The 24,459-nt window shown below is 38.6% G+C and overlaps 1 protein-coding gene across 6 annotated transcripts in view; it reads right to left on the reverse strand.

The window, feature by feature from the left end:
- NAV3 (neuron navigator 3) overlaps window positions 1-24,459 on the reverse strand; it is a 410,369-nt gene that overhangs the window by 53,869 nt on the left and 332,041 nt on the right. For 3 of the 6 annotated variants that reach the window (XM_086471515.1, XM_086471501.1, XM_086471493.1), the window contains exons 13-16: window positions 10,298-10,436; window positions 6,914-7,190; window positions 4,138-4,843; window positions 2,099-2,587 (exon numbers count right to left, since the gene is read on the reverse strand). In XM_086471515.1, the coding sequence (XP_086327641.1) occupies window positions 2,099-2,587; window positions 4,138-4,843; window positions 6,914-7,190; window positions 10,298-10,436 (1,611 nt within the window). The remainder of the gene's footprint in view (window positions 1-2,098; window positions 2,588-4,137; window positions 4,844-6,913; window positions 7,191-10,297; window positions 10,437-24,459) is intronic. The other 3 variants (XM_086471510.1, XM_086471485.1, XM_086471520.1) reach the window with 1 other exon arrangement.

Consider the following 24,459-nt stretch of genomic DNA (forward strand, 5'->3'; position numbering starts at 1 on the left):
GAAAAAGAATAAGCCTCTTTGCAGATCATTTCTTATGGCATTCCAGGCTAGAACTAGTATAGCCAGAGGCATCTCAAATATAATCTGAGTTTACAAAGAAAAAAGGACATAATCTGTTGCCAAAGATATCTAACATTGCAAACCAATGCTTTTGTTGTGAAAAAATACTGCTACATGTAGGTTTTACTGTATGAAACAACTTAGAAATAACACAGCACTTGTAATAGATCTTTCAGAAAAATCAAACTGCAAAAACCCTGTTGGGGGCTATAATTCAAGAAATGACACCATTTTCTCTAGGTACATATATTTGTTTTGAGGCCAGATCAACATGATAAATGGTTCTCTCTGGACTCATTCATAAAATCCCCATACGGACAAATCTGAAACTTGAAAATATTGCCAAAGGCAAAGTATTTGGAACCGCTGAAATTAAGTCACTGAACAAATACATAAAGTATCAGTAGTGGGGTTTGCTCAGGAGCTTATGCCAAACCATTAACATTTTAAATGTGATGTTTAACATCCTCTGAATAAATATGATCTTTGGCATGAATTCATACTTTTCCACATCCTTCTATTGACCTCACCATCCATATATGTAACACTGAAAATTAGTGAAGGTTTTTCTAAGCTAAATATTAATAATTAACTTTCTAAGAAATATTGTCACATTCAGTTCATGTCACACAATGAGAATTACTATTTAAAAAATAAAGGCACAGTGCAAGTTACAAAATACTCATGTATCAGTGTATTTTTAACTATGTGTTAGCACACATTATATTGGTACATATATACTTTATAGTGCTGTAGTTATATTAACAAGAGGTGTGATTTTAGCTGATGTAGTAATCCTTATGAATGTAAGATAAGAGAAAGAAATACGTGGAGAGTTTCCATCAAGATTTGGCAAAGAGTTGTTTAGGGTTTGGGGTTTTGTTTATGGTAGCTTTTTTTAATGCTGATTCACTGAAAGTGAAATCTTTGCATGGAAAGGATTGGTATTGAAAAATCTCTGGGTTTATATAAAGGGAAAAAAACCCTCAGCATTTATATAAAGATCTTTTTTCCTTTAAATGATTGTGGTGTTAAACAACTAAGTTCAACCTTAAAACATTTAAAATATTTCTGACTGACTCAGTATAATTTTCTTTTTTGTATCATAGGCTAATGAACTATTTAATATTGACTTTTCAGTCCCCGTGTGAGATAAGTTTCATTGTCAAATCTTGAAAATTTTCACAGGAAGTGAAAATTACTTACTGCCTAGCAAAGATCATTTTTTTCTCTCTTTCAAAAGTCAAGTAAATGTTTCACAAAAAAAAGATAAAAAATAAAAGTCTTGGTACAACTGTGCTAGGGTGGTTGCATCTCTTTATAATATAACTTAAATACTAAAACATCTGCATATCAAAAAGATCCTTAATAGAGCAAATAGAGGAAAACCCTTTCTTGCTTTTTCTTTGTCTGTTCCAGACACTTGCCAGGACTTTACATAGTGAGGGTCTCCTTTTGTAAACTGTCTCCCTGCCAGTGAAACTGCATTTTAGTAAGGACCTGTGTAATGATTACTATGTCAGAAGCAAATTGTCAGGACTAGTATTTTTAGGCAAGACTGGCCAGCTGAAGGCAGGGGCCTGCCAGCTCTGCCTGTGTTTTGAGCTAATGGGAAGAAAACTGGTGGGGTCCCACTGCTGGAAAAGATTTATTAGCAAGAGGGCAGTGATAACAGCTTTGGAGCTGCCAATTGCTGGGACAGCAGGTAGATCCAGCATGCAAGAATCATGACGTAGCTGTTTAAATTTGCCTTTAATTAGATAATTTTCCCCTTTTCTCTGGTTGTTTTCCAGAACAAGGGAACCAAAAAAACTTCTCAGGATAAAAAAAGTGCTTGTGAAACCTTAAAAGGCAGTTGATTCCACATCCAATGCCTTTCAGCTTTCTTTTCTTCCTTCCTTCCTTTTTTACACAAAGGACTAAGCTGCTAATTAAACAGTGTCCCTTTAGGAAAACAGGTGGAGGATTTATTTTTTTTAGCTCCTGTCCTTTTGCCTCTCACTAGTTTCGTGGTCACTGTATCTACAGGCAAGCTCACCTTTCCGAAAGAGTAGATCTGACGCTTCCAGTCCTCATGAGCAGGCTCTGAACCTCCTGAGTGCTTGTTGTCAGTCCAGAGAGAGAGCCATGATGGCTAAGAGGAAGGTCAATAGACTCGGAACTGGTGTGAAGGCTAGTCATGGACTGGTAACTTGGTGTGTCCTTACTGCCCGCTGAAGAGCTGCTCAGGTTTGCAGCCCACACAAGACCACCTGATGTGAAAGAGTGCACTGAGGCGGGACTGGAAGCCAAGGAGTGACTTAAGCTTACAACATCTGCATTTAAGTCCGAAGGTTTACTGAAGAGGGGGCTGCTGCTACCACTTTGCCCACCTGCACTGCCCATGCTGCCTGTGCCCGAGGATGGCGATTCCAGGCTGCCTTGCCGTGCCAATGTGGTACTAGGGCTGGGCATTGCCGATGTGGGTTTCACACCTTCAGTACTGGGTGCAGAGGCAGCTTTACCACTTGCCTTGGCACCAAACAACCTAAATGTAAAACAAATAGCTTTAGAGAAACTGATAGCCACATTAAACATTCATGGCGTAACATCCTAAGAGCCAAACTACACATTTTCAATTACCACTACTAAAATCATGCCTACCTAGTTGATCAATTGCATCGCAAAATTAAATTCACTTAACCATATCACAACAATCAGGGTTTGTTTCATTAGCAACAGCTCTCATTCACGCCTGTTCAGATGTGCTCTTTGCACGTACAGACCCTCCCAGAGAGAGGTAAAATAGTCACATTTTTGTCTTATTAGTGGGTAAACAGATTACACTTTCACCCAGATTCAGTAATTAAGCGTTCCCACAACTAAGTCATTAGCTTTTAAACCCCTCACTTCTCAAATCAGCTAAAATGATTGCAACAAACACTTGCAAAATCCTTCACAGTTTAATAGACATCTAAGTATTTGTGTAAAATTTCCTTCTCATTCTTTTGCACAGATTGTCAGGCGGTCATCGGTCATGTAGGGACCATTCAGACAGAATAAGCTGCTCTGGAGCTACATGGGCTCAGTTTGTCTCCAAAGACAGTTATGAAAGAAGTGTATTTCATATAATTGCTTCCACTTATTCTAGAGAAGAAAATTCTACCATGATGATGAAAAGATAAACCCCAAATCCCCTAAAACTGTTGAAATGAAAGGTCATGTGATAATGTCTTACTGGAAATATTTCAAGCTGCATTTAAGGTGCAGCTCATAAATGAAAAAGAAATAAATGCAAAACTTATCGTGATGTAAAGTAAGCATGGCTAATAACATAAGAATCCATTTTACATTATTACCAAGCCCACAAAAATCAGTTGCAGCTCCCCTGCAGCCTAGAGATGCTGTTGTGCTAACTAGGCACAAGAGGGCACTATTGGCTTTGTCTCCAGCAGTGCAAGTGCTCCAGCTCAGTTTGTACTTCATCCAGATTTGTATTTCCAGAAAAGTCACAATAGGGCATTTCTAATTGAAATTTAGCTTTGCTTATGCTTGTGGCGAAAGATGGGACAAAGCTGTTAAAATAATGAAACTTTTGTAGCTGGGGCTACCAGCACCATGAAAACAAATACTTTATTATACTATATAGAGCTCTTCAGTTCTCTGACCAGGCTATGGCATCGCCTGTTCCAGTAACAGAATGTGCCTGAATGCAGAGTCCTTCTTCCCTTTGGGGGTTTATCAGAGTATTGAGAGGGAACTTCCCATGTGCCTAAACTTAGAATCACAGAATATCTGAGTTGGAAGGGACCCATAAGGATCATCAAGTCCAACTTCTAGCCTTCAAACTGTTGTTAGGGGAATGTGCCTAAAATGCTCAAAGCTCAAGGAACAGCCATTTCAAGTCTGGGAAGGTCTTTAGATCTTAGAGAAATAATTGCCTGGTGTGAAAAAATATTACATTTTTAGGCTTTTTGTACTTCATTCTCTGTTTGTGCCAGAACATGCATTGAAAAGGCTTTTTGCCCAGTACTTCAACACACTGAAAATCCTTGCTTTATGTACTGCAACTTCAGGAATTCATAGAAAAGCACTAACCTTCGAAAGGTGGGGGAGGCGATATCTGGGTATTTGGATCCCGGCTGCCTAAGCCCCGGCGTGCCAGAGGCACTCGCCGAAGTTGGGCTGGATTTGGGGGAACTGGACAGCGAGACGCTCTCGGAATCGGACACAGCCACTTTCTCTTTTTCCTTGTCCGTCTGGTTGATGGTGACAGGGCTGGACCGCCCAGACCCGATCTTGCTTGGCTCCCGCAGTTTAGTGGCAGCAGCACCTGCAGACTTGCTGCTCACATTGGAGTCGATGCTGCTGGTGCTCGAGCGGTGGCCGCCCCTGCCAGGGATCCCGCTGCCACTGGATTTAGATGGGCGAGGCAAACTTCGATACTGCAGAGTCGTCTTTGAGTTCACATGCAGGACTCCGTCATCCTGGTTCTGAGAACCATCTAAGCTCGTTTTCCGCCCTGCATTGGACTTCCCGCCAATAGCTGAAGATTTTGGCATTTTTCCTAGAGTTGCCGACCCGCTTGTGATGGTCGCACCACTTGTGGTGATTATGGTAGAAGATCCCATCCCGGACTTCTTGAATCCAAAGGACCCTGTAGCAGTTGATCTCCCAATTCCAGAGGGAGGTTTTTTCCCTTCATCGCCGCTGCTTTTTCCTGCGTCCGATGGAGAGCGCTGAATGGAGGCTCCTTTCAGGGGAGTTTTCACTTTTTCTGAAGCTTTTGCATCATCTGTTTTTCCTAAATAAAAGTATATGTGAAAAAGTCACTTGTGTTTAAGCTGTAATGTCTCAATATCTAATTTTCTAATCTAATCTAGTCTAACATATGGTTGCCATTTCACAACGAAAAAATACACAAATGGAAAAATTACCCTAAGAAAACAGACCAATTTAGTCTTTAGTCCCCCATCAGCAGTCAGTAACAGGTACAATACATTACAGGTAAGCATTAAATTTTAAAAGCTTGAAATTCTCCTGGGAACTTCCAGTTTCAGATATAGCTGGAGAATACAGATGTAGAACATTATCCTCAATGAAATATAAAGAACTTTATTTGGCTTTTTTTTTGCTGTTAATAATATTTCTATATGTCAGAAATAATATTTGAAAATAAAACATGACATGTAATTAACATTTCGAAATGTATGACATTAATTATGCATGTAGAAATTAGTGATAGTTATTGAGCTCTTTGCATTTCACTGATTAAATTTTTTTAGCTTATAACTACGTTTGTTCTGGTTTTACTTATACAAAATTATCAGGGAGAGATGTTGTCATGGTATGAATCTTCTTGATCTATGATATCAGTTACATGAGTTAATAGTCTTTGTCATATCTTTGATATCTTCTCAAGATTTTTGATTTTCTGAGAGTCTGTCTTCAGTACTGCACACACACATACCTATATACCATATATTTCTCCATTATTTCTCCAAATGTCTGTTTTAATTTGTCTTTAAGCATCTATTGTATATGCCTAAGGAACAAATATTCAGCGTAAGAAGTTTTTAATTCCCTCGTCAAGTGATTATGGAAGTTTTGCAGGTGGGTGGACTAATTTCTCTTAAGGAACTTTAATAAAGAGCAACACCTACAAGACAGAACTAAATCCACTCACGTTTTTATCCAGTGCACATTTTATGCTATACAAACACATGCACGTGGCAAGATACAGATCAGATTCCTACACGGCAAACACACAGAGTATTAGTATACGCTTAAAAAATTAAGGCCTCAATTCTTTATTGCACGGTGGCTGCCTGCTCATTTTCAGCAAAACAAACCTGTGAAAATTAGCTTGGCATACAGTAAACCTTTTAGTATCCCCTTTTTTAATTGCTATTACAGGAGCGTCATTTCTGCATCCATGTGACCACTGACCACAGCAATGCTCCTCAGGGATCTTATAGACCAGAGGCTGACCAAATTGCAAAGAAACAAGAGGCTCACAAAGGATTTGAATTTATTCTGAGGAGAAATTTGTTAATTGCCTTTACAAATGGGGGCTAAAGCATGCTCATACAGTATTTTGCCAGGACATGACAAAGTTCTAGAAAATGTCCTACAAAGAAATGATATTTCCCTAGTAAAATTATGAATTAGATGGTCTTAATAATGATGTCTTCCACCAAATTTTGATTTTTTACTTCAAAACTAGATTGCAGAAGTGGCTACTACTTCTGAGAGCCTTTCAAGATTAGGTAAGAAGGCATCTAGCAGTGAAGAAAGTGTGTAAAAAGATATTTTTAAAACGTTTTGTCTCTTAAGAGTGGTCTGTAGAATGGCCACAGTACCTGGAATGTGACAATTCAGCTTTAGTTCATAAACACTAATTTTGAGTCCCCTTACTTGAATGTTAAATCTTTTTATCTCAACTTGGCCATTTCTATGCATATGTTCAATTATTATAGGCACAGTTTTTCTAGAGAACAAAGATAAGGCATAGATGAGTCCAAAAATACTTTTAAGAATGTCTTAATAAAGTTGTCATACTCGAATGATAGCAAAACAAAACGCAATCACAGTTTTTGTTATAGATACATTCTTGTGCAATTAATAAATTATTAGGATGCACTGTAGCACATTAAGCTATACAGATGAACAAGTTAGTGTATTATTACAATCTTGGCTTGCAGTCATTTATGAGAAGAACCACCAAAATGCTTACAGTTTCTCATGTTTGTCACGTGTTTATAATATCCATTAATAATTTTTAGCCCACTGAATATTCCTTTCTGCTTATAGATGAATTCTAAGTATAAAGCCTTATTTTCAGGATGTAATCTGAACTATAGAATTTTCCTACCCGGGGTCTTGAGCGCACTTGTTCCTGCTTTGTGCCTGGACTGAGTTGTTCCTACTTGTGCAGTCATGCCTCTTCTCCAGGATCCAGTCTGTGAAACAGAGAGGGATGCTTTCTGCCCCCCCTTCTCTGACTCTTCGGACAACCCCGAGGGAAGGCCTTTCCACTTGCCGCTGCTGTCTACGCTGTTGTCAAAGTCTTCTTCTGGTTTCTTCAGTTCTTCAGTGCTGCCCCAAGTTTCGCTGTCTGTAACTGAGCGTTTCTCTGAGTCTGTCTTCAGCTGCAACAGATTTGCATAAGAAATGGTCAGTCTCAGCATCTTCAGTATTTGCTCATTTAAATCACAGGAGGGGAGGAGAATAAGTATATTGATTTATTTGTAGCAAGGGCCATGGAAACTTTTCTTCTAAAACATTAGTATCCTGATCCCAAAAGTTCAAAAACATTCCCATTTGGGGAAGATATTTTTCTTTTATTTTCAGAAATCTTCAACTCTTTCCTTCATACAGAAACCATAATGAAGTGAAACATAACTTATTCTGTTCATCAGTGGTGACACTCTATTGTTCCTCAGCTCTCTCTGAATTTCACAAATGAATCACTGCACTGAAGGTTTTACTAAAAGCTTGAATGAGGGAATTCCTAAGTATACTACTAAAATCACCTCAGTCTGGTTTCTTGCCTTTTCCTACCCAAGCCTTGCACTGACTGAATTAGGAATATTGCTCTGGCAGCACTGATTACATTGTGCCACCACTGAGCAAGGATAACACCTTCAGCAAAATTCAGTGCTACACCTGGTGGCTTTTCTACTGGTTTGTCTCCACTGAAATGAATTGTTGCCAACAAGAAACTCGCTCTACCTATGTCAGCTAGCAGAGCAGCTAGAAGAGAGGCTTATGCAAGCACTACCCACCAGCGGAGTGAAGGTAACTCAGACCCATGTGGAAGATACTCTGGGAAGGACCTAACACCCTTGTGGCATCTGCTTTCCCTGGGGCATGCTGATAAGGGCGTGCTGCAAGGAGACAGACAACGTAGAAACTATGAAAGTGGCTTAAATATAAACATTGGAGACTGACCCTGACCTCTGTGTTTGACAACACTTGTGTTCTTTGTGCTGACAGGCTGTTCAGTCTAATGCTTCCTCCTGTGTTTTCCTGCAGCTCCTAACCTCAGCCTCAAGCCTTATTTGCACATCTTCACCTCACCAGTCCTCCTTACCTCTGTCCCTCTTTAACAGCAAAAAAGTAGTGCTGCTTTCAGGTATCACCACAGCCTTACCTTCATATAGCCAGCCTAAGTGGGACTGCACACTGGGTCGCATTCAGGGGAGGGCTATTTATTGGTCTGTGTTGCCACAACTCCTCCACAGAGACCCCTCTGTGGCTGTTTCCTAGGCACTGCTATCGTAAGTAGGATTAATACTGATTAAACGACCAACAGAATAATCAGTTGCTGTTTACATATTTGTCATTTGAGGCATACAAAATGAAAGGGCTCTCTGCACTTCTGTAATTTCATATATGCTTTGGAGATACTAGCACAGATTTTGTGTAAGGATTGATGGGAAAAGAGCCCAAGCAAACATCTACACAAATATTGCAGGGTTCTTCAGAAGAAAGTTTTCATTTGTGCAATTGTTACAATATGTGTAATGGTCCCAGAACTTTTCCCATAAATTAATGGTTACAAACACATACTATAAATTTATAAAGAAAACTGAATCATTTCCAAGAAATGACAAGTATAATACTTTCTAAAAACCTCTCTTCACCATTACATGATCCGAAAAGCCGTGTTAATCCTCTTTTAATAAGAAAACAACAACAAAATATGCATACTCTGCCTCGGGCTACAGCCAGCTTGCATTGCTCCGTTCACTTAAAAAGACTGCAAAAAGGATCTCTGTGTTGCATGAGCATGTCTTACACCTGGAGAACAGCTGGCAAAACGCTTTTATATTCTGCTCATCTCAGCTTCTGGCTGAGATTGCAGGCTAGCATGGAGTATAGAGCATTATGATTAATCTGCCTGGTAAAGGCAGACTTGATAAAGGTCTGTTCCTAGCCTTCACAACATAAAGCAGCTCTGGCAGGAAAGCAACATTTAAACATGTGCTGCATCTCTGTCTATTGCTGAACAAACTGCAAATAATATCTGGTTGAACAGCTAGAACATGAGATCACTCAAATGAAAAACCCACAGAGTTAAATAGCCTGAGATTTCCCAATCATGATGATGTTGATGCAGTGGAACAAGTAATCCAGGACTAGCTGGCCATCACTGTTGATGTGACAGGGAAGAGGCTCAGGTCCAGTTAGCAGCCATGTGAGACCCATGCTGCAGTTGGAAAGGCAATGGTAAGGGCAGAAGAGTGCTTGCATCTGTGCGAGTATCTTTGCACAAGTATCACATCAGTTTGAAATCTATCCTGCTGTAGATTAAAGTAATCTTCATTCCCAAAGTAACTTTATTTCCCTGTTGTCTGGGGAAAATGAAAAATACGTGGTTTTCTCCTGCTGACAAAGTCTGCCACAATGTACATCTACAAAACAGATCTCTGAATTGCAGGCACTGACTGCCTGCGGGAGTCTAAATGGAATTGGAGTGTCAGTCTTGTGTCCTGAATACTTGACATCGAATCACTGGAGGCAACAACTCTTCCCCTCTGCTGAGTGTTCAGTCTTGAAGTTCCCTGCTTGTAAACAGGAGATGACATGGCAAAGAATACTTTTCTGTTGGGACTAACCCATTTTCCCGTTTTTTTGGGGTTTTTTTTTTGGTTTTTTTTTGAGGAGAACTAAGTCCTGCAAGCATTCTGTATTGTCTTTTTTATCACTTGCAATTTTGAGGGGAGCTGGGCAGAAATGCCTGACACAAAGACTTCGTGTGGAGAGACCAGGGAAAGGACAGTACAGCCTAGGTATTTCTTCCCTGGTATGTGTCTGCTCATGAAAGACAAAAACTACTGTATTTTAAATCGTGCTATCTGTTAAAAGAGATACTCTGAATGGGATGGCGTGAGTAGAAATCCACTCATCACAGATTCAGTCATATTATGTTTTTTTGTGTTAGGGTGCAGCAGTGGCTGGGGTCTTCCTGGTCTGGGACCAGCGGAAGCTCCTCCAGAGCAGGCAGAGAGGGTCTCACCAGTCAGCACCTTCAGCAGTGGAACATGCCCTGGGAGCAGGGCATCTGAGGCACTAGCTCACAGGTCAGGGTTGGGTCAGTGGGGTCCATGGGCTACTTGCACACAAGTGTGATAGAGGAGTTTGTAAAATATGAATATTCATTTTTTTCAGAGACATTGAGAGTAAACTTTTTTCTTTGTTACCCTGCACGCTTGTGGGGTGTTGCAAGAAATGGCAATGAAAAGCTACTCACCTGGGCATGAGTGTTCTTCCTTGAAGAGGCAGTTATATTGGAATAAGAGCTGACAGATGAGGTGGTATTCAGATCATCCGTACTGAGGTTGTCAAGAGTGTCACTGAGGCCACTGCTAACTGAGCTGCTGTCATCCCAGCTGTAGAGAAAGGAGTACATCTGCTTTACATACTGTGTGTCAATATGCAGAAAGCATCCCAACATCAATAGATGAGATTACTTATTCTTCAAGAGGTTTACCAGAAATTTTTCAGTAATATTTCCTAATGTACAATGAATATTAGTTTTCAGATTTTTTAATTAATTATTCACTCACTGTCAAGTGGTTGCTTGTTCAATTAATGAAAGACCCAGGTGCCTTTAAAAAAATTAGCATCAGGTCTAAGCAAGCACTAGTGTAAGTCATTAAAACAGGTTGTTTCATGCTTCATTGCAGTCACATTCAGTACGCTGGCAGGGAAATCCATTAAACCTACCTGATATTGCTAGCTAAAGCATTATTAATAGCTTGAAGAACACCTGATGGATTTCCAGACTACAGAAAAATAAAACGAGTATCTCTTCTGCAGCCTAATCAACTGTCAGCAGGAAGCCAGTATTTCCAAAAGTTTTATTTTCTTGTCTTCAGCCTCTGCCTAGTGGGTGCAATGTCATCAAAATAGAATTCCCTGACAATACAGTCACCAGAGTTGACAAAGAACACGTTATACATCTATCAGGAAACAGAGGCTGTCAACTCTTCTGCTCAGGGAGATTTAGGCAGAGGATGCAAATGAAAGAAAGGCTACTCTTATAGAAATGTCATTTACTTACTCTCACAAAACCCTTCCTTTTGCATGGAAGGGAGGTTGATCTGTGTTTCTCAGACCTTTCTCTACACAATTGCTTCTCCATGGTGTTACGTTATGAGTCTTAGCTTATTGCCATATACAGCAGTATACTCCCAGTTTTGCTGCATCTCCACCTGTTAATCTTGTTTCAGATTATTCCCAGGCCATAGAATTTGAAAAACATTCACTTTATCACCTACAGTGGGATTAATCTCCTGTAGTTTTAGCTATATAAAAGTTAGGTATCTCATTTAAGCTGTCTATCTATGTGCCCTCTCTAACCAGTAAAAAGAAGGATTCTCTAGGATGTAATTCATCTTGGCTTGAAATGTCCCAGGTTTGTGGGATGAACTGTTCACTGAAGGTTCTTCTTTATGACTTTTCCTCTCCTACCGAGGAGAAGGTTGGTAAAGCCTATTCTAGACACATAACTTCTGGAGAGACAAAGCTAGGTGACATGTTTATTCAGGCTGGTAAAGTTCAAAACACAAGAGAGTGTACATCATATCCTTGTTTTGCTGTAGCCTATGTCATGAGCTGCCTTTTACAAAAAAAATCTGAGATTCAATTGCACAGCCAGGTTAAAGCTCAGTACTATTGCTACTAGTCATTCAGAGCAAAGAAGGAAAATGGATGTGAATCCTTATTTTACAAGTGTTGTTTTGGGAGGTTAAATTCACTTGTCCACTTCTTCATGGAAGGCTTTAGAAAGTCATAACAGTGACAGTGAACTGCATAGTACGAAATGTGTGCTGATGCACAACAAAGTTCAGTGCACTAGTCTTGTATCATAGCAACTGCAGCAAGCACTACCTTCATTTTGCAAAAGGTATAAAATCACATTAGTAAGCCAGCTCAGTGACAAGATAAACGTATTTCAGAGGGAAAGAGTTTATTACAGTGCTGCACTTTCCACCGTTGAGTACAGTGACTACAAATAAATACATCTTCTGCTACATTTCCAGGTAATATGCACACGAGTTATTTAATAATAAAATTTAGTATCTAAGCAATAATAATATCATAATTTTATAGGCTGCCAACATTCATCTAAGAACCATCTCTGAAGCACTAGTCATTTATACTTTCTATATTTTTCACTGGCTAATGTGATACAGAATTTCATTGATGCTAAAAGCCATTATCCTGGCGATAGGTACTACATGTATAGGCCATGTATAACAGTGCTAATAGTGAGAACTGTAAAAATGGATAAAAGTAGAAATAATATTAAATGTGATTAGTTATTAAAAAAAAAGCCCTCATTAAAAGGTACTTTAAAAAAGGAAAAAAAATCATAACCTATCCAAAATGAGATATATTGGGTACTTTCACAAACAACATGAACTTTCAATGTATGACATTCATGTCAATTAATACTTGACCATCAGTTTTCTGAGTCTACTCTAGATTAATGTTTAATTCTGTTTCTTTATGTTTGTGTGCTATTCTATTTTAATTTTCGGTACTTCGTTTCATGCTCATTTTTCTCTGTAAGAAGACTCACATTTTCTAAATTCTGAAATAGTTCAGCTGACTCATTCATATTCTCTACAGCTGAAGTTTTCAGGGAAAAATTGCTATGATCACGTTTCCTTTCTATTATGGCTTCTCTGTGGTGTTTCACACTCATCACACCTCACTCACCAGTGGATTATTAGTGGGTTCTGGGAACACTCATGGCCATCTTGTAAGATATATAAAAGATTATTTTGACACCTCCACTACTGACCTTTCAGAGTCATCACTATACTTGTCTGGATTTTTTTTCCCTTATGATTGATGCTCAAGATGTATTCTAAATTTGGGGACTTTCATAACCCCAAATTTCTGCTAATATTCAGTATGCCTGTAAAAAACAATAATATCTCAAACCTCTTTCTTTCCTGTATGGCATTTTTCTAGGGACTATTAGAGAAGCTGATACCTACCTGAAACAATGCTTTCAACAAACTTTTGAAAATACATAGTAAAAATGGAGAACTCTAACAAAACAGACCATATCAGCCATCCTTTTGGCAAAGAATATCATTGTTCTGTGCTTATTTTAGTGCATTGTCCAGAGTTGTTTTAACTTGTTCTGTGGCTAAACCTTTTATCTCTCAATACTTAGTTTCCACCTTTTCAGCCCTCTTTCCCCATGTCTAGACAGTATAGTTGCCATCAGATGAATTAATATAATTTTTGGGTCATGCCTTATTTATGATTTGGAAAAAAATCTTGATGATTTATCTTAAATTCTCTTTTAAACTAGCAAATGTATGACAAACAAATCTGGAAAAATTAGATGTGCATCACCTTGAGATTGAAAACCCATTCTTGGGAGTCTGCAGCAAATTCTCACTGTAATTTTTGTTCTTTATCCTCCTACCCATCATCAAAGCAATATTCATTGTCAAACTATACCTAAGGGATTTAATACAGGCTTTTAATACACTGGCTAAGATTCATTTTTAATTTTCATTTTATCTTTCATTTACTTTTCTCTTTTTCATGCATCCTACAGAGTTTATGACAGGTGAGGTTAATACCGCTGCTTATTTATGCCCGACATCACTTCCTTGTCTAAAATTACATTTTAGCTACCTATAACTTTGGGAAATCTGTTGGTTTTTTTTTCTCACTGGGTGTCAATCTCAGGTTCATTTCTTTAAAAGAAAATGTCAGCAAATGCAGTTCAGCTATCTGGGAGATGGAGGCTAAAAGAAAAATGCCTTGTTTTGACAAGTTCTGGCAACCTTTTCTTTGAGAAGCCCCTGGATCCCAAGAGGAACTGGAGAAGAACCTTGAAATTCAGCACACCATAACCTTCACATTAAGGATATGCATTTTGCTGTTTCTAAGAGAAATTATCTCAAACCCGGATAATTAAAAAATCTCTTCAAAATCGTTTGTTTGCATACGCCTGACAGAGATTTTTTTCAGCTAACTGGTCAAAAGTTCCTCCCTACCCTACACAGCTCACTCAGCTCAGCTGGCTGTGTGCTGCCTAGTTCTGGGTTCAAATCAGCAAATGAAAGCCATCAAGCAGCCCAGCAGTCACTGCTCTCATTGTGAATGTACGTAACAACATAGTTTTCGATAACACAGCCACATACTATTTTTCCTGTAGAAATTCTTCATTAATTTAGTGCTTATAAGAGGTCTGCTCTAGGGATGAATCCGAATTTTGCATTAAAGCAAGCTGCTTTCTGTCGTTTTCCAAAGAAGTTGAAAGACTTTTGTAACAAAAGGGACTATGCGAAGTATGATTGAAGCCCCTGGTGTACCAGACTCACTGCAAGCTGCAAGGTATTAGGTGACTGCTTTAACCAACATTTTTAGCAAGCTGGACACCAATAAAGGACTTCTAATTTTCTTTAGTGCTTAGAATCCGACTTGCAAAGATGTAATGCATGCAAATGTGTGCTTTGAATGTACAGTTTGCTGCAGGGGTATCTTAAAATTTAGATTACCAGCAACTCAAACTGCAAGTCAAAAACCAGCAGCTATTTTTGGCCTTACTATTGCTGTACCTCAGCTTTCCATCTGTAAAATAGACACAATACATGCACAAATGAGTTTGAAAACACAGTCTCTGATAACTGTGGATACTCAGGCACTAAAAAGCCCCTTTCTCTTTAGAAAAATGTTCAAATGGCATATGATAAATAAAATAGGGGGCCACACATGATACATAACAAGGAATGCACAAAATGATGAATAACTGCTTTAAAACTGAACATCCTCAATCTACACATTATATAAAATAAAGACTCTAGAGATCGGGGGATGCTGTTGATCTAAGTACGATTGCCTGAATATGTGCACAAGAAATCTGAATTAAGGTTACACAGGCAAAGCTTTTGTTACTTCTGAGTGCTTTTACAACCTCATTAAGTTCTTTTCACACAGCATGAGTAACATTCAGCTTTATCAACGTTATAATTCGGATAATTATTCCATCACTTCAGTCATACACAGCACTGAATCTGAGCAGGGAAGGGGTACTGCAGCAGGAATTCCCCTTCACCTTGGGAGCTAGAAGAAGTATTCCCAACCACGTGATAGGCACCGAGGGGTGACTTCCCTCCTATCCCCTGGTTAGATTTATGGCCACTGTGTTACAACCTTCATTCAGAAACACACCTCTTTGAGTTTGCCCAGGCTCTCCGCAGTAGCATTACCAATATTCTTTCTGCTTAAAAGATGTGTGTTTTTCTTTGATGCACCAGGTGTGCCTATGAGATTATTTGCACTAGCTAAAACTGATCCTCTAATTCTAGCCTGCATCTTTCAAATCTGAGTGGATCTTGCCCTAATTGAAGCAAGAAATAACACTTCTGCTGGAGAAGACTTCTACATTGTCTCTAATTGCTGAAGGTGGCTATGAATATTGTACACATCCCAGTGCTCCACAAATTGCTCCAAATATTTTCAGCAAAATTCCAATTCTTTGATCATGTCAAATACTCCATGAAGTTGAGGAATCTATAACTTGCTATCTATACAATTGGTTAGTCTCCACCATCACTCTTTGTCTCGCTTTCATTAGTGTGCATTAGACTGAAAAGATCTCTCCATAATAATCCTCTCATTGACCTTTCTACTGCATAGTTGTTCTAGAAATAGCAAGGTGTCTGAAGTCAAAATACCCAGTGCTTAACATCAGTATGTAGAGCTGAACAGAGATTATAAATGTATTCCCACAAGTATTCCCTCAAATGGAAAGATAAATTGCACTCAGCTGTGCTCATGACACTTCTGTGTTTGCTTTCCACAAGTATTTGGTTTTCTCTGCTTGAAAATAATCCAATTCCAAGTTCACAAGCTGAAGTATATGAACCAAATGAGGAATATTTTACATGGGATAAGACATTATTTCACACAGCAGGTGGGCAAGCAACAGATCTCTAGGGCAAAGATGCAATTAAACGAGCCAGATAACACTTGATTGTACTCTACATAAAGAAGACTGTACAAATATGCAACAAATTTTTTCTAGATGTCTTACATCATGGCTGAAAATACAAAATGCACTGCGTTGGGAGGGTAAGAATCCTGAACATACATGATAAGTGGTGCTAATGATCTACTGTATTAGCACCATGGATACCTAAAATATTTTCCTTTCGCGGTACTTGTTTCAGAAAATCAAAGCAGTCTCTAACTGCAGACAAGACACAGCGGAGCACCCAACCACAATGATTGTTCTTTCCACCCTTCCTGTTTCTATTTTCGGCATTTTCCTACAAGCCCTTAAACTTGCCAGTCAGTGCAGTCCACCATGCTGATAAGCTGGGTCAATGCCTGGAATTCGTTTCAACATTGACTTACTTCACTAATTTTTGAGAGCACCTCCAGCCAAAGTGGCCTAAGCATGCAAATGAAAAATCTTTTCACAAGGAGATCATCGGACATATGAAGGCAGCAAGACTCCAGTCAATGTGGTATTGAGTCTGCTGGAAAAGTATGGCTTCTTCAATGCATCCAGCCCTTGGCATAGTTTGACAAGTTGCTGGCATTTTTTTCTTTGATTCATTACCCATCTTTGCAAGCAGAAGCAGGAACTACAGCTTGTAGAATACAGCTCTAGAAAACAAACCCAAAACCTTTCCTCTTAAAGCATTCATTTAATCAGAATAACTGTTCTATCTAGGGAAGTTTGTAGCTCTGAACTTTATTTGTCACATGCTTTGTACTGCACATGAAGAACTTTAGATCACAGTAGTAGACCCATGATCCTTGCGTGTCTTGCTTAGGAATGAGAAATCCTTAGTCACATTCTTGCTACTGCAGTGGAATTCATATATCCCCAGGGACTTGTGCATGGATTTTGGATTCAGGGAATCTGAACAAACGCATTTAGCAGAACAACCTTTACTTGCTTTTTCTAGCAACTCTGACCTTTCAAAACATGAAAACACTTTTAAACACTTCTAAATTGTTCATTACCATAGCAAGTACACACAGGGCAGTGTCCACGTGTGCTTCTGCTGCTGGGGGCATATGGTCTTAGAGGACAAATAAGATAAGACAACTAAGATCATGACTAAAGAGTAAAATTTGGGGCTAAACAGAAACTTAACTCCTGAGTGTCTGAGGATCCACAAATCCATACTAAAAGCAGATCAAAGATTAACAGTAAGGTGTTATCCCTTCCTCTGGCTGCACACAGCTGGCTGTTTGTTGTTAATGAACTCTTAGATGATGCAGGTCTCCATGTCCCTCTCTTACAGCCTCTGGATGTCTCTGCACAGTTGTTCATAGAAACAGTAGAGGTATGAGAAACACAAACAATTGCTTTGATCAGTATATCCTACTTCCATGTTTGCCAAACAAGATGCTAGTACTCTAGTCTACTGCAGTGCCTAGGACTGGGAGACCCTCAGTTATACTGGATAGTTATTTAGACAATAGTTTCCTAAAAAAGCAAAATCCCCAAATTTAGCCACCTGTGAAGTGAGCAGCTTCATGTCAGTGATGTGCAAGGAATCTACATTAAATGTGAGTTAGAAAATCAAAAGCTGGCATTTAATCCCCACTTTGTCAGCAGACAAAGACAGGTACATTCAAAGGGTAAGCAGGAAAGACTGGAGAGATATGGGCGAGGTAGAGGACTTAAACTAGATACCCACAGTAGAAAGCTTGAACTTGCTGCACCTTTCCTTATTATATTCAAACAAGTCAAGCCCTGTAAGAAGAAGTCATTAACCATCACTCTGTGCCTAAGATAGTCCCCCACACATAATATCCATAAAACAGAGAATGCAATGCATAAATGAGCCTCCACAACACACTCCATAGAGGTGGATGTTGCATCTCTACAGCACACCAGTATAGTAAGTATTAAGATGCAGTCTAGGCTGCTGCCATGAACCATCCTCTCTGACACCCATATTTCAGAACACATTTCAGGAGAGTAAGGCAGGATTCAGCCTAAAATAAAGACTTTATAGCTACACCCCTAATTGACTTTTGAGAACAGAAATGATCTCTTAGCTCATTAAGAAGAAAAGATAAGAAAATAATTGGACTGTTTTACTCAAAGCAACTCCTCATTAGTGTGCCAATATATCAGCTGGCAAACTTTCTTCTTCAAAGTTCAATTCATCATGAATTAATCCGTTTTAAATCTTTTACTGTGAACTCAGCTGCTCATGATTCATAAAACAGCTACACCGAGCCTTCACAGACAGATTCAAGATGGCATAGAGTTCATAAAATCAATACTTTGTTTCAATCCACAGACTGTGAGAGCCAAAGCCCAGGCCCTGAATCAAAGCAGAAACTTGCAGGGGCTATAAATTTCATTACAGCTATTCTATCCTTATAGCTAAATGAAAACAGCCAGTTGGACTCCTACTTCACCACCTTTTCCTCAGCAAGTGTAATGCATTACCTGTCATACCCAAACAAGGCAATCACTGAAGCGTTAATCCTGAATTACTTTGAGGTCACGGATAGGAAATCATGCCATGTACTTTTCAAAATGGATGCATTCAGCATATTCTAAGGAAAATTGTTTACAACTAGAAAGAATAGCAATACATTTATGCGTCTGTTCTCACACAGTATCACTTTGGGAGGGTTTTTTATTTCACATTCAAATTTTTTTATAAGAAGATCCAATTAGAAAATTACGTCCTACTACAGAAATTACTTCTAGCCCAAGAGCACAATTAGAGCAAAACGCATTTTTGCAAGGTCAATGTATTTCCATATTTCTTCTTCCAAGCATTTAATAAGTGCTTCAAGAAATAATTTGATTTTAGAGCCTGCAGGAACAAAAAAATAAGTGATGGAAGATTTACATTTCTCGTGATAATTATACATACCTTGCAAAACCTGCATACCTACACCTCAGGATCTCAATAAGTCTTTGCCAGAACCCCTTCTGGTTTCCACTTATTTCTGAATACAACACTTAATCTGACATGATAGGGACAGCAGAAAGTCATTAACTAGCTCTAAATTCATAACAGAATATATCAACAATCAGAAGAAGGAACTTTGTAAAATGGAATTTAGGCAAATGTTACTTCAACAAAATAATAAATATCCAACTAGAAAAGATATTTTGTTCCTGGAATGCACAGTTCTTTTTTTTTTTTTTTTTGTATGAGACAGATAAACAGCATCCATTTTTAATTACATTTCAAACAGTCTATGGAAAATAGTAATATATGAGCTGAAGTAAGATGTAAGGAAGTAATTCCATCAAGAACTGTTGACAATATCATAGCAATCCAAGGGAGAAAATCTTTTGATGGAATTATCTTCCTGCTGCTGTTTGTTATGTTTTTAATACACTGTTTGGATCCAAGAGTTGTTTAGATTTTTCAAATGCAGATTCAGACAAGTTAATTAACATCAGTTGAATGGACATAAATAAACAAATTACAGTGCCTATATAGTTCTTCAGAAGATACAAAAGCGATATAAACTTTATTCCTTGTTACCTCATAACTTGAAAAAGTAAAAATGTCATTCTTCACTTTGTATATGGTCAATTCACATCCCCAAAAGTGAGGAGAGAAACAAAATCCCATGATCATAAAGAAACATCTCATGGGATCCACATTTGTATTCGAACAAAAAACGTATTGAAACCAGCACCTGAAACACTCTGAGATAAGCAGAATTTGCCGTTCACATTTGCAAACTGCCAGTCACAGCTTCAGCAGGGAGATACTGAAAAATCAAAGCTCTTTACTCAACCTTGTCTTTACAGCATTTGAAGAAACCAAAAAGATCCTCCTGATAATTGTTCAGAGGAGAACTCTTCCCAGTAATTATCTGTCTGATGTCAAAGTCTGATTTACTGGTAACCTCCTCTGCTGTGTGTAGTCTCTCACTTTTAAGAATATTTGTTGCTAGAACTATCTATCCTATTTTTGCTTATGTGCAAAAGCAGGGATTTATTTTTCCTGCTTGCAACTGATTAAACTCAATCTGAAGAAAAAACCATACATAACTATGTTAGCAGAATGATGAGAAGTAAATCTCTGTTCATTCTGGTCATGATATTCATCCTATAACTCTCCATGAAATAGCAACATCTAAAACCAGCAGTTCACTGCAGCTTTGCTGTTGGGGTAAAGCAAAATTTTGAGTTGGTTTTGGCTTGGGAGAGACATTTGTTGCCCCACATAGTCCTTTGCTGCTGATGAAAAGGTGTGGCAGGCAGAGACTAGACCAAAATTGTTATATCTCATTTGTAATTTTATGCCTTTTTTTTTTTTTTTTTTTAAATTGTCCTTTACAACTGTAAGCTGAAAACAACAATTATTGCGGGACATCTCCAATCCTTGTCACTTTGTTGCAGCACTCCCTGATTCCTTCTTACCAGTTGGCATGATGTGGTCTCAGAGCACCGCCACCTGAGGAATGGGGAGAACACCCCGGGAGCAGGATGCCTCCCACCACGCGTGAGCACAGTCAGAAACACAGCCCTTCCAAAAGTGTGGGATGAATTTTATCTGGGAAGCAACTGCCAGCAACAGGCTTCCTCCTGCATGCCCTCATTCAATGTAGTTTTTCTCTGCAGGTTTCTGAGTTCAGCAACAAGTTGCAACTGTGGGAAAAGCTGTTAGTTCAATGCCTAAAGGATTCTTAACAAAAATCTTCACCCTTGAAACTCTTAGAGTTTGATCCACACAAATATTTTCAGAGAAGAGGGTAAGCCTATTATTTGAAGCCTAATAGGCTTATGTGCTTGCAGTTAGCATCATGACAACAACCTGGGTGACAAAGGACAAGTTAAGCAGAACACAAAGCTGTTTCTTCTCCTGGTTTTGTTTGCCAGGACTGTCACTCACACTTGTTGCTCGTTTCCCAGATTTTGCTGAGTAAAGACCCAGATTACTGCCTTAGCAGAAAGTAGGAAGGGACTTTCTCCCACTTCTGCATGACCTGATCTTTAACATCATTTAATAAGTAACGAAGGCTTCAATGCTCATGCTCTCTGCACACCTGGCCTTCAGGCCCTTGCTCATTACTGTTGCCTGGGCAAAACGGCTGGCTGATTTTAATCAAACTTTGCAGAAAACATAAAATGTCAAAAAATTCTAGTTTGCAACTCACGTGCAAATACAGAGACATATGAAAACAGAGGCAAAGTAGAAGTCTCTCTGAGAGGAAATGTGCAATATAAATTAAATATAGACGATATTCTGTACACAAAACCAGACTGCTTTAAAAAAAAAAAAAAAAAATAATTCATCCAGTTTAGGTATATCTTGAGTCTCTTTTTAATAAATAGGTTCATGGAACATTTTTATTCAGGTTTGAGATTTGAAGTTTTTTTCCTGATTTTTAATTCCTTCTAGCTTTTTCCCTCATGAAGGTCAGGCTGCTGAGTTTAGAAAACACGGATTTCAGAAACAAAGTTTTTTGCAGAGGTTTAGTCATCCTAGCATTTATTTGATACTTTTTTTTTATTCCCCAAATGTTCAAGATTTTCTTGTTCTGCATTAAAGAGCTATTTGGGCATTTAGATTATTGACATTGGTCAGTTTTGGATAAATTCTGTTTGAAGAATTTAATGTTATCTTTAATCCTGACGTGCCAGACTTTTGCAGCAGTTCTAAATGCTATTCATTTGCACCTTATGTTACATTGCCGCTTTTCATATGGTTGTTAACACCAATCATTGAACCATAGTATTGTAATTCTGCTCAGAGATCACAACCTGGACTGATTCTAGAAGTTTCCAAATATATATATCTGTTATTCCATATACCAGTGTACCCAATCTTTGTTGGTCCCATAATCTCTTAAAGAATCCCTGCGCCATGTGTTTGTCATCTTGCCAATGAGGGTAGAAGAGCATTTACGGAACTGTTACTTCAGTTTTCCACCTAATCCTTATCCAGTTTTAGGGTTCTGGCAAAGAGAGGGTTGTAGGAGTGAGTTACAGGCCAGTTAAATTGCTCAGGTTTCTGGACTATAAAAGGGCAAAATATCATGGAGCTATGTTGACGTAAAGCTAGCTGGAAATTTTCAATCACAACATATTTGACAATACACTGGTTTTTTGTTTTGATAGAAAATGAAATAAATTACAATATTTTTTTAAAAATCACATTTTACTCAAAAAATTGAATAACTTAGGAACTAATTTATAAATTGTCAATCTATACTTACATTGTAATATTAAAATCAGAAATAACACTTTTTTTGCACTGAGCAAACAGGTGCAATAGGACACTGCAAATATTCTTTTAATATCTTAGTTTTCAGATGTTTCAATTTATTTGATATTTCAAATCATTATGGAAAACTCTACCTAATACTGAACAAAACTACCTTTTTCTAAATTGAAGCATCTTTAATGAAACATTATGCCATATGCTAATCATATGAAAAAATGTATAGATAACAAAATAACAAAGGATAACATAAAATTATTGCTTGAAACAAAACTTTAAAAAGATCATTTCTTTTTCCTTAAATCAAATATATTTCAATTTCTCTTGTGACAAATTAAAAAAACATTTCATTCATAATTTAATGCAAAACCAGAGCCAAAATTTGCGAAATTCCTTTAGAAAGAAAGAGCAAATTTTGATGAAATCTCTAAAGATATGCAACCAACAAAAATAACTAATTTTTATGCATCCTAAACTTTTTGGTATTCTTCCTAGCACAGTGACAGATGTTTCCTGAAGGCATTGCTGCATTCTCTTTTGTAAACAATTTTCTTCAAAAAAGAAGAATCCAAATCCTTTAGAAAGTTGTAGCCTTCTTCTGGATAACAGAATATTTCCCTTGGCTGTTTTTAGCTCACAGTTCAGAGAAACGGCACGTTAAAAGCACTCGCCTCAGCTGAAAAGGTGGCAGCACTAATGTATCTCACTATGAGTCCTCTCCTTCCAAGGGATGAAAGTACCAAAATTACTATTATTGCCAGATTGACTGAAAGAGAAAAATGGTGCTCATGGATTCAAGACACTCTTGACACAGCTTGTCAGCATGGTGTGGATTGCAGGTTTTAAAAAGGGGACCATTTCAGCCTCTAAGCATCAGCAGCAGGAGAAAAACAATGCCTGATCTCCCTGTTGGCACATAAACAACTGCCTGAGTGGATTTACTCCCTTAACACGTCAGGATCTATCAGATGTTTAAGGAATTTTGTTCTGGCTTTTTCTCAGGAATTCTAGGTGACTGGGGAACTCGCTGAGGTCAGCACCAAGGTGCAGAAAGAGGATTTGGGATGGGACCAAATAAGAGGTGGTGAATAAGTGGTGAGTAGTGGTGACAAAAGGCCTCTGGCTGGTCCTCCCCAGCCACCACGGCCATGCACATGTGCTTGAGTAGTGGTAGCAGCAGATACAGACAGTAGTGGAGGAGACTTTGGTACCTGAGGAGCCTTTTCTACCTGCTAGGGAGTCTGTGCCAGGCCCACTGCATCCTGCTAGAGACACAGTTATCTGCCAGACCCTGGGGGCAGGGACCCTCCAGGCAGCTCACTTCCCTGCATAGGATGCCTAATCTCAGAGCCAGTTTAAACATCTCTCCAAAATGATGATTACATGGGGGCTGCAAACAAGACACATTTTAAATGCAACTTATTCTTGCAACTGTGTGAATTTTTAATTAACTTTAGTAAGACAAAAAGCAAGTTTGGTATTTATTGTTACCACCCAAAAAAACCCAACCCTGGGCAAGCTATGGAATCTAAAATTATCAGGAAAAAAAAGAAACAATGCATGCACACGTTTTTTTCAATGCAGTTTTTTCCATGTGAAAAAAGAGAAAAAAATACTGTGATGGATAGACATGAAGCCTGCAGTTCTGCTGGAAAAAGATGAACCTGCTAGGAAAACTAAGAATGAAAATACTCATCTGCAATGTGGCAGAAAGAATTAGGATGCAAGAAAGACGTCAAAAGACCAGGCAGCAAGAGACTGTGGAAGTATGATGGATTGCGGAAGAGAGGGACACCAAACTCAAATCCTGCATGAAAAAAGGATAGATGGTACCTACAAAGGTCAGAGCTCTAGACATTAGCAGGGAGCAAAGAGTTTGGGGAATTGAATTGCTGCATCGTCTCTACCCTAGACATACACAGCTGAGACAGCAGCACAGGGCCTGCAGTAAAAATCCTCCCATGCAATTCTAGCAAAGCAAGTCTGTCGTCTTTACATATTCAAGTACTTTGCGTACTTACTTTTTACCTGAAATTGCCCCGTTCTCTCCAATTTAACCTAAAAACCAGATAATCTTTGCTCTCTGACAGACCACATAAAATTGTTAGAAGCAGCAGAAATCAATGGGCAGAGGGTATTGCAACAGTGAGAACAGGCTACAGCAGGTTGGAAATTCCAGTGTAAACTTACCTCTTAAAAT

The sequence above is a fragment of the Leptosomus discolor genome, chromosome 1, assembly GCF_034619465.1.
Source record: "Leptosomus discolor isolate bLepDis1 chromosome 1, bLepDis1.hap2, whole genome shotgun sequence".
Taxonomy (NCBI): domain Eukaryota; kingdom Metazoa; phylum Chordata; class Aves; order Leptosomiformes; family Leptosomidae; genus Leptosomus; species Leptosomus discolor.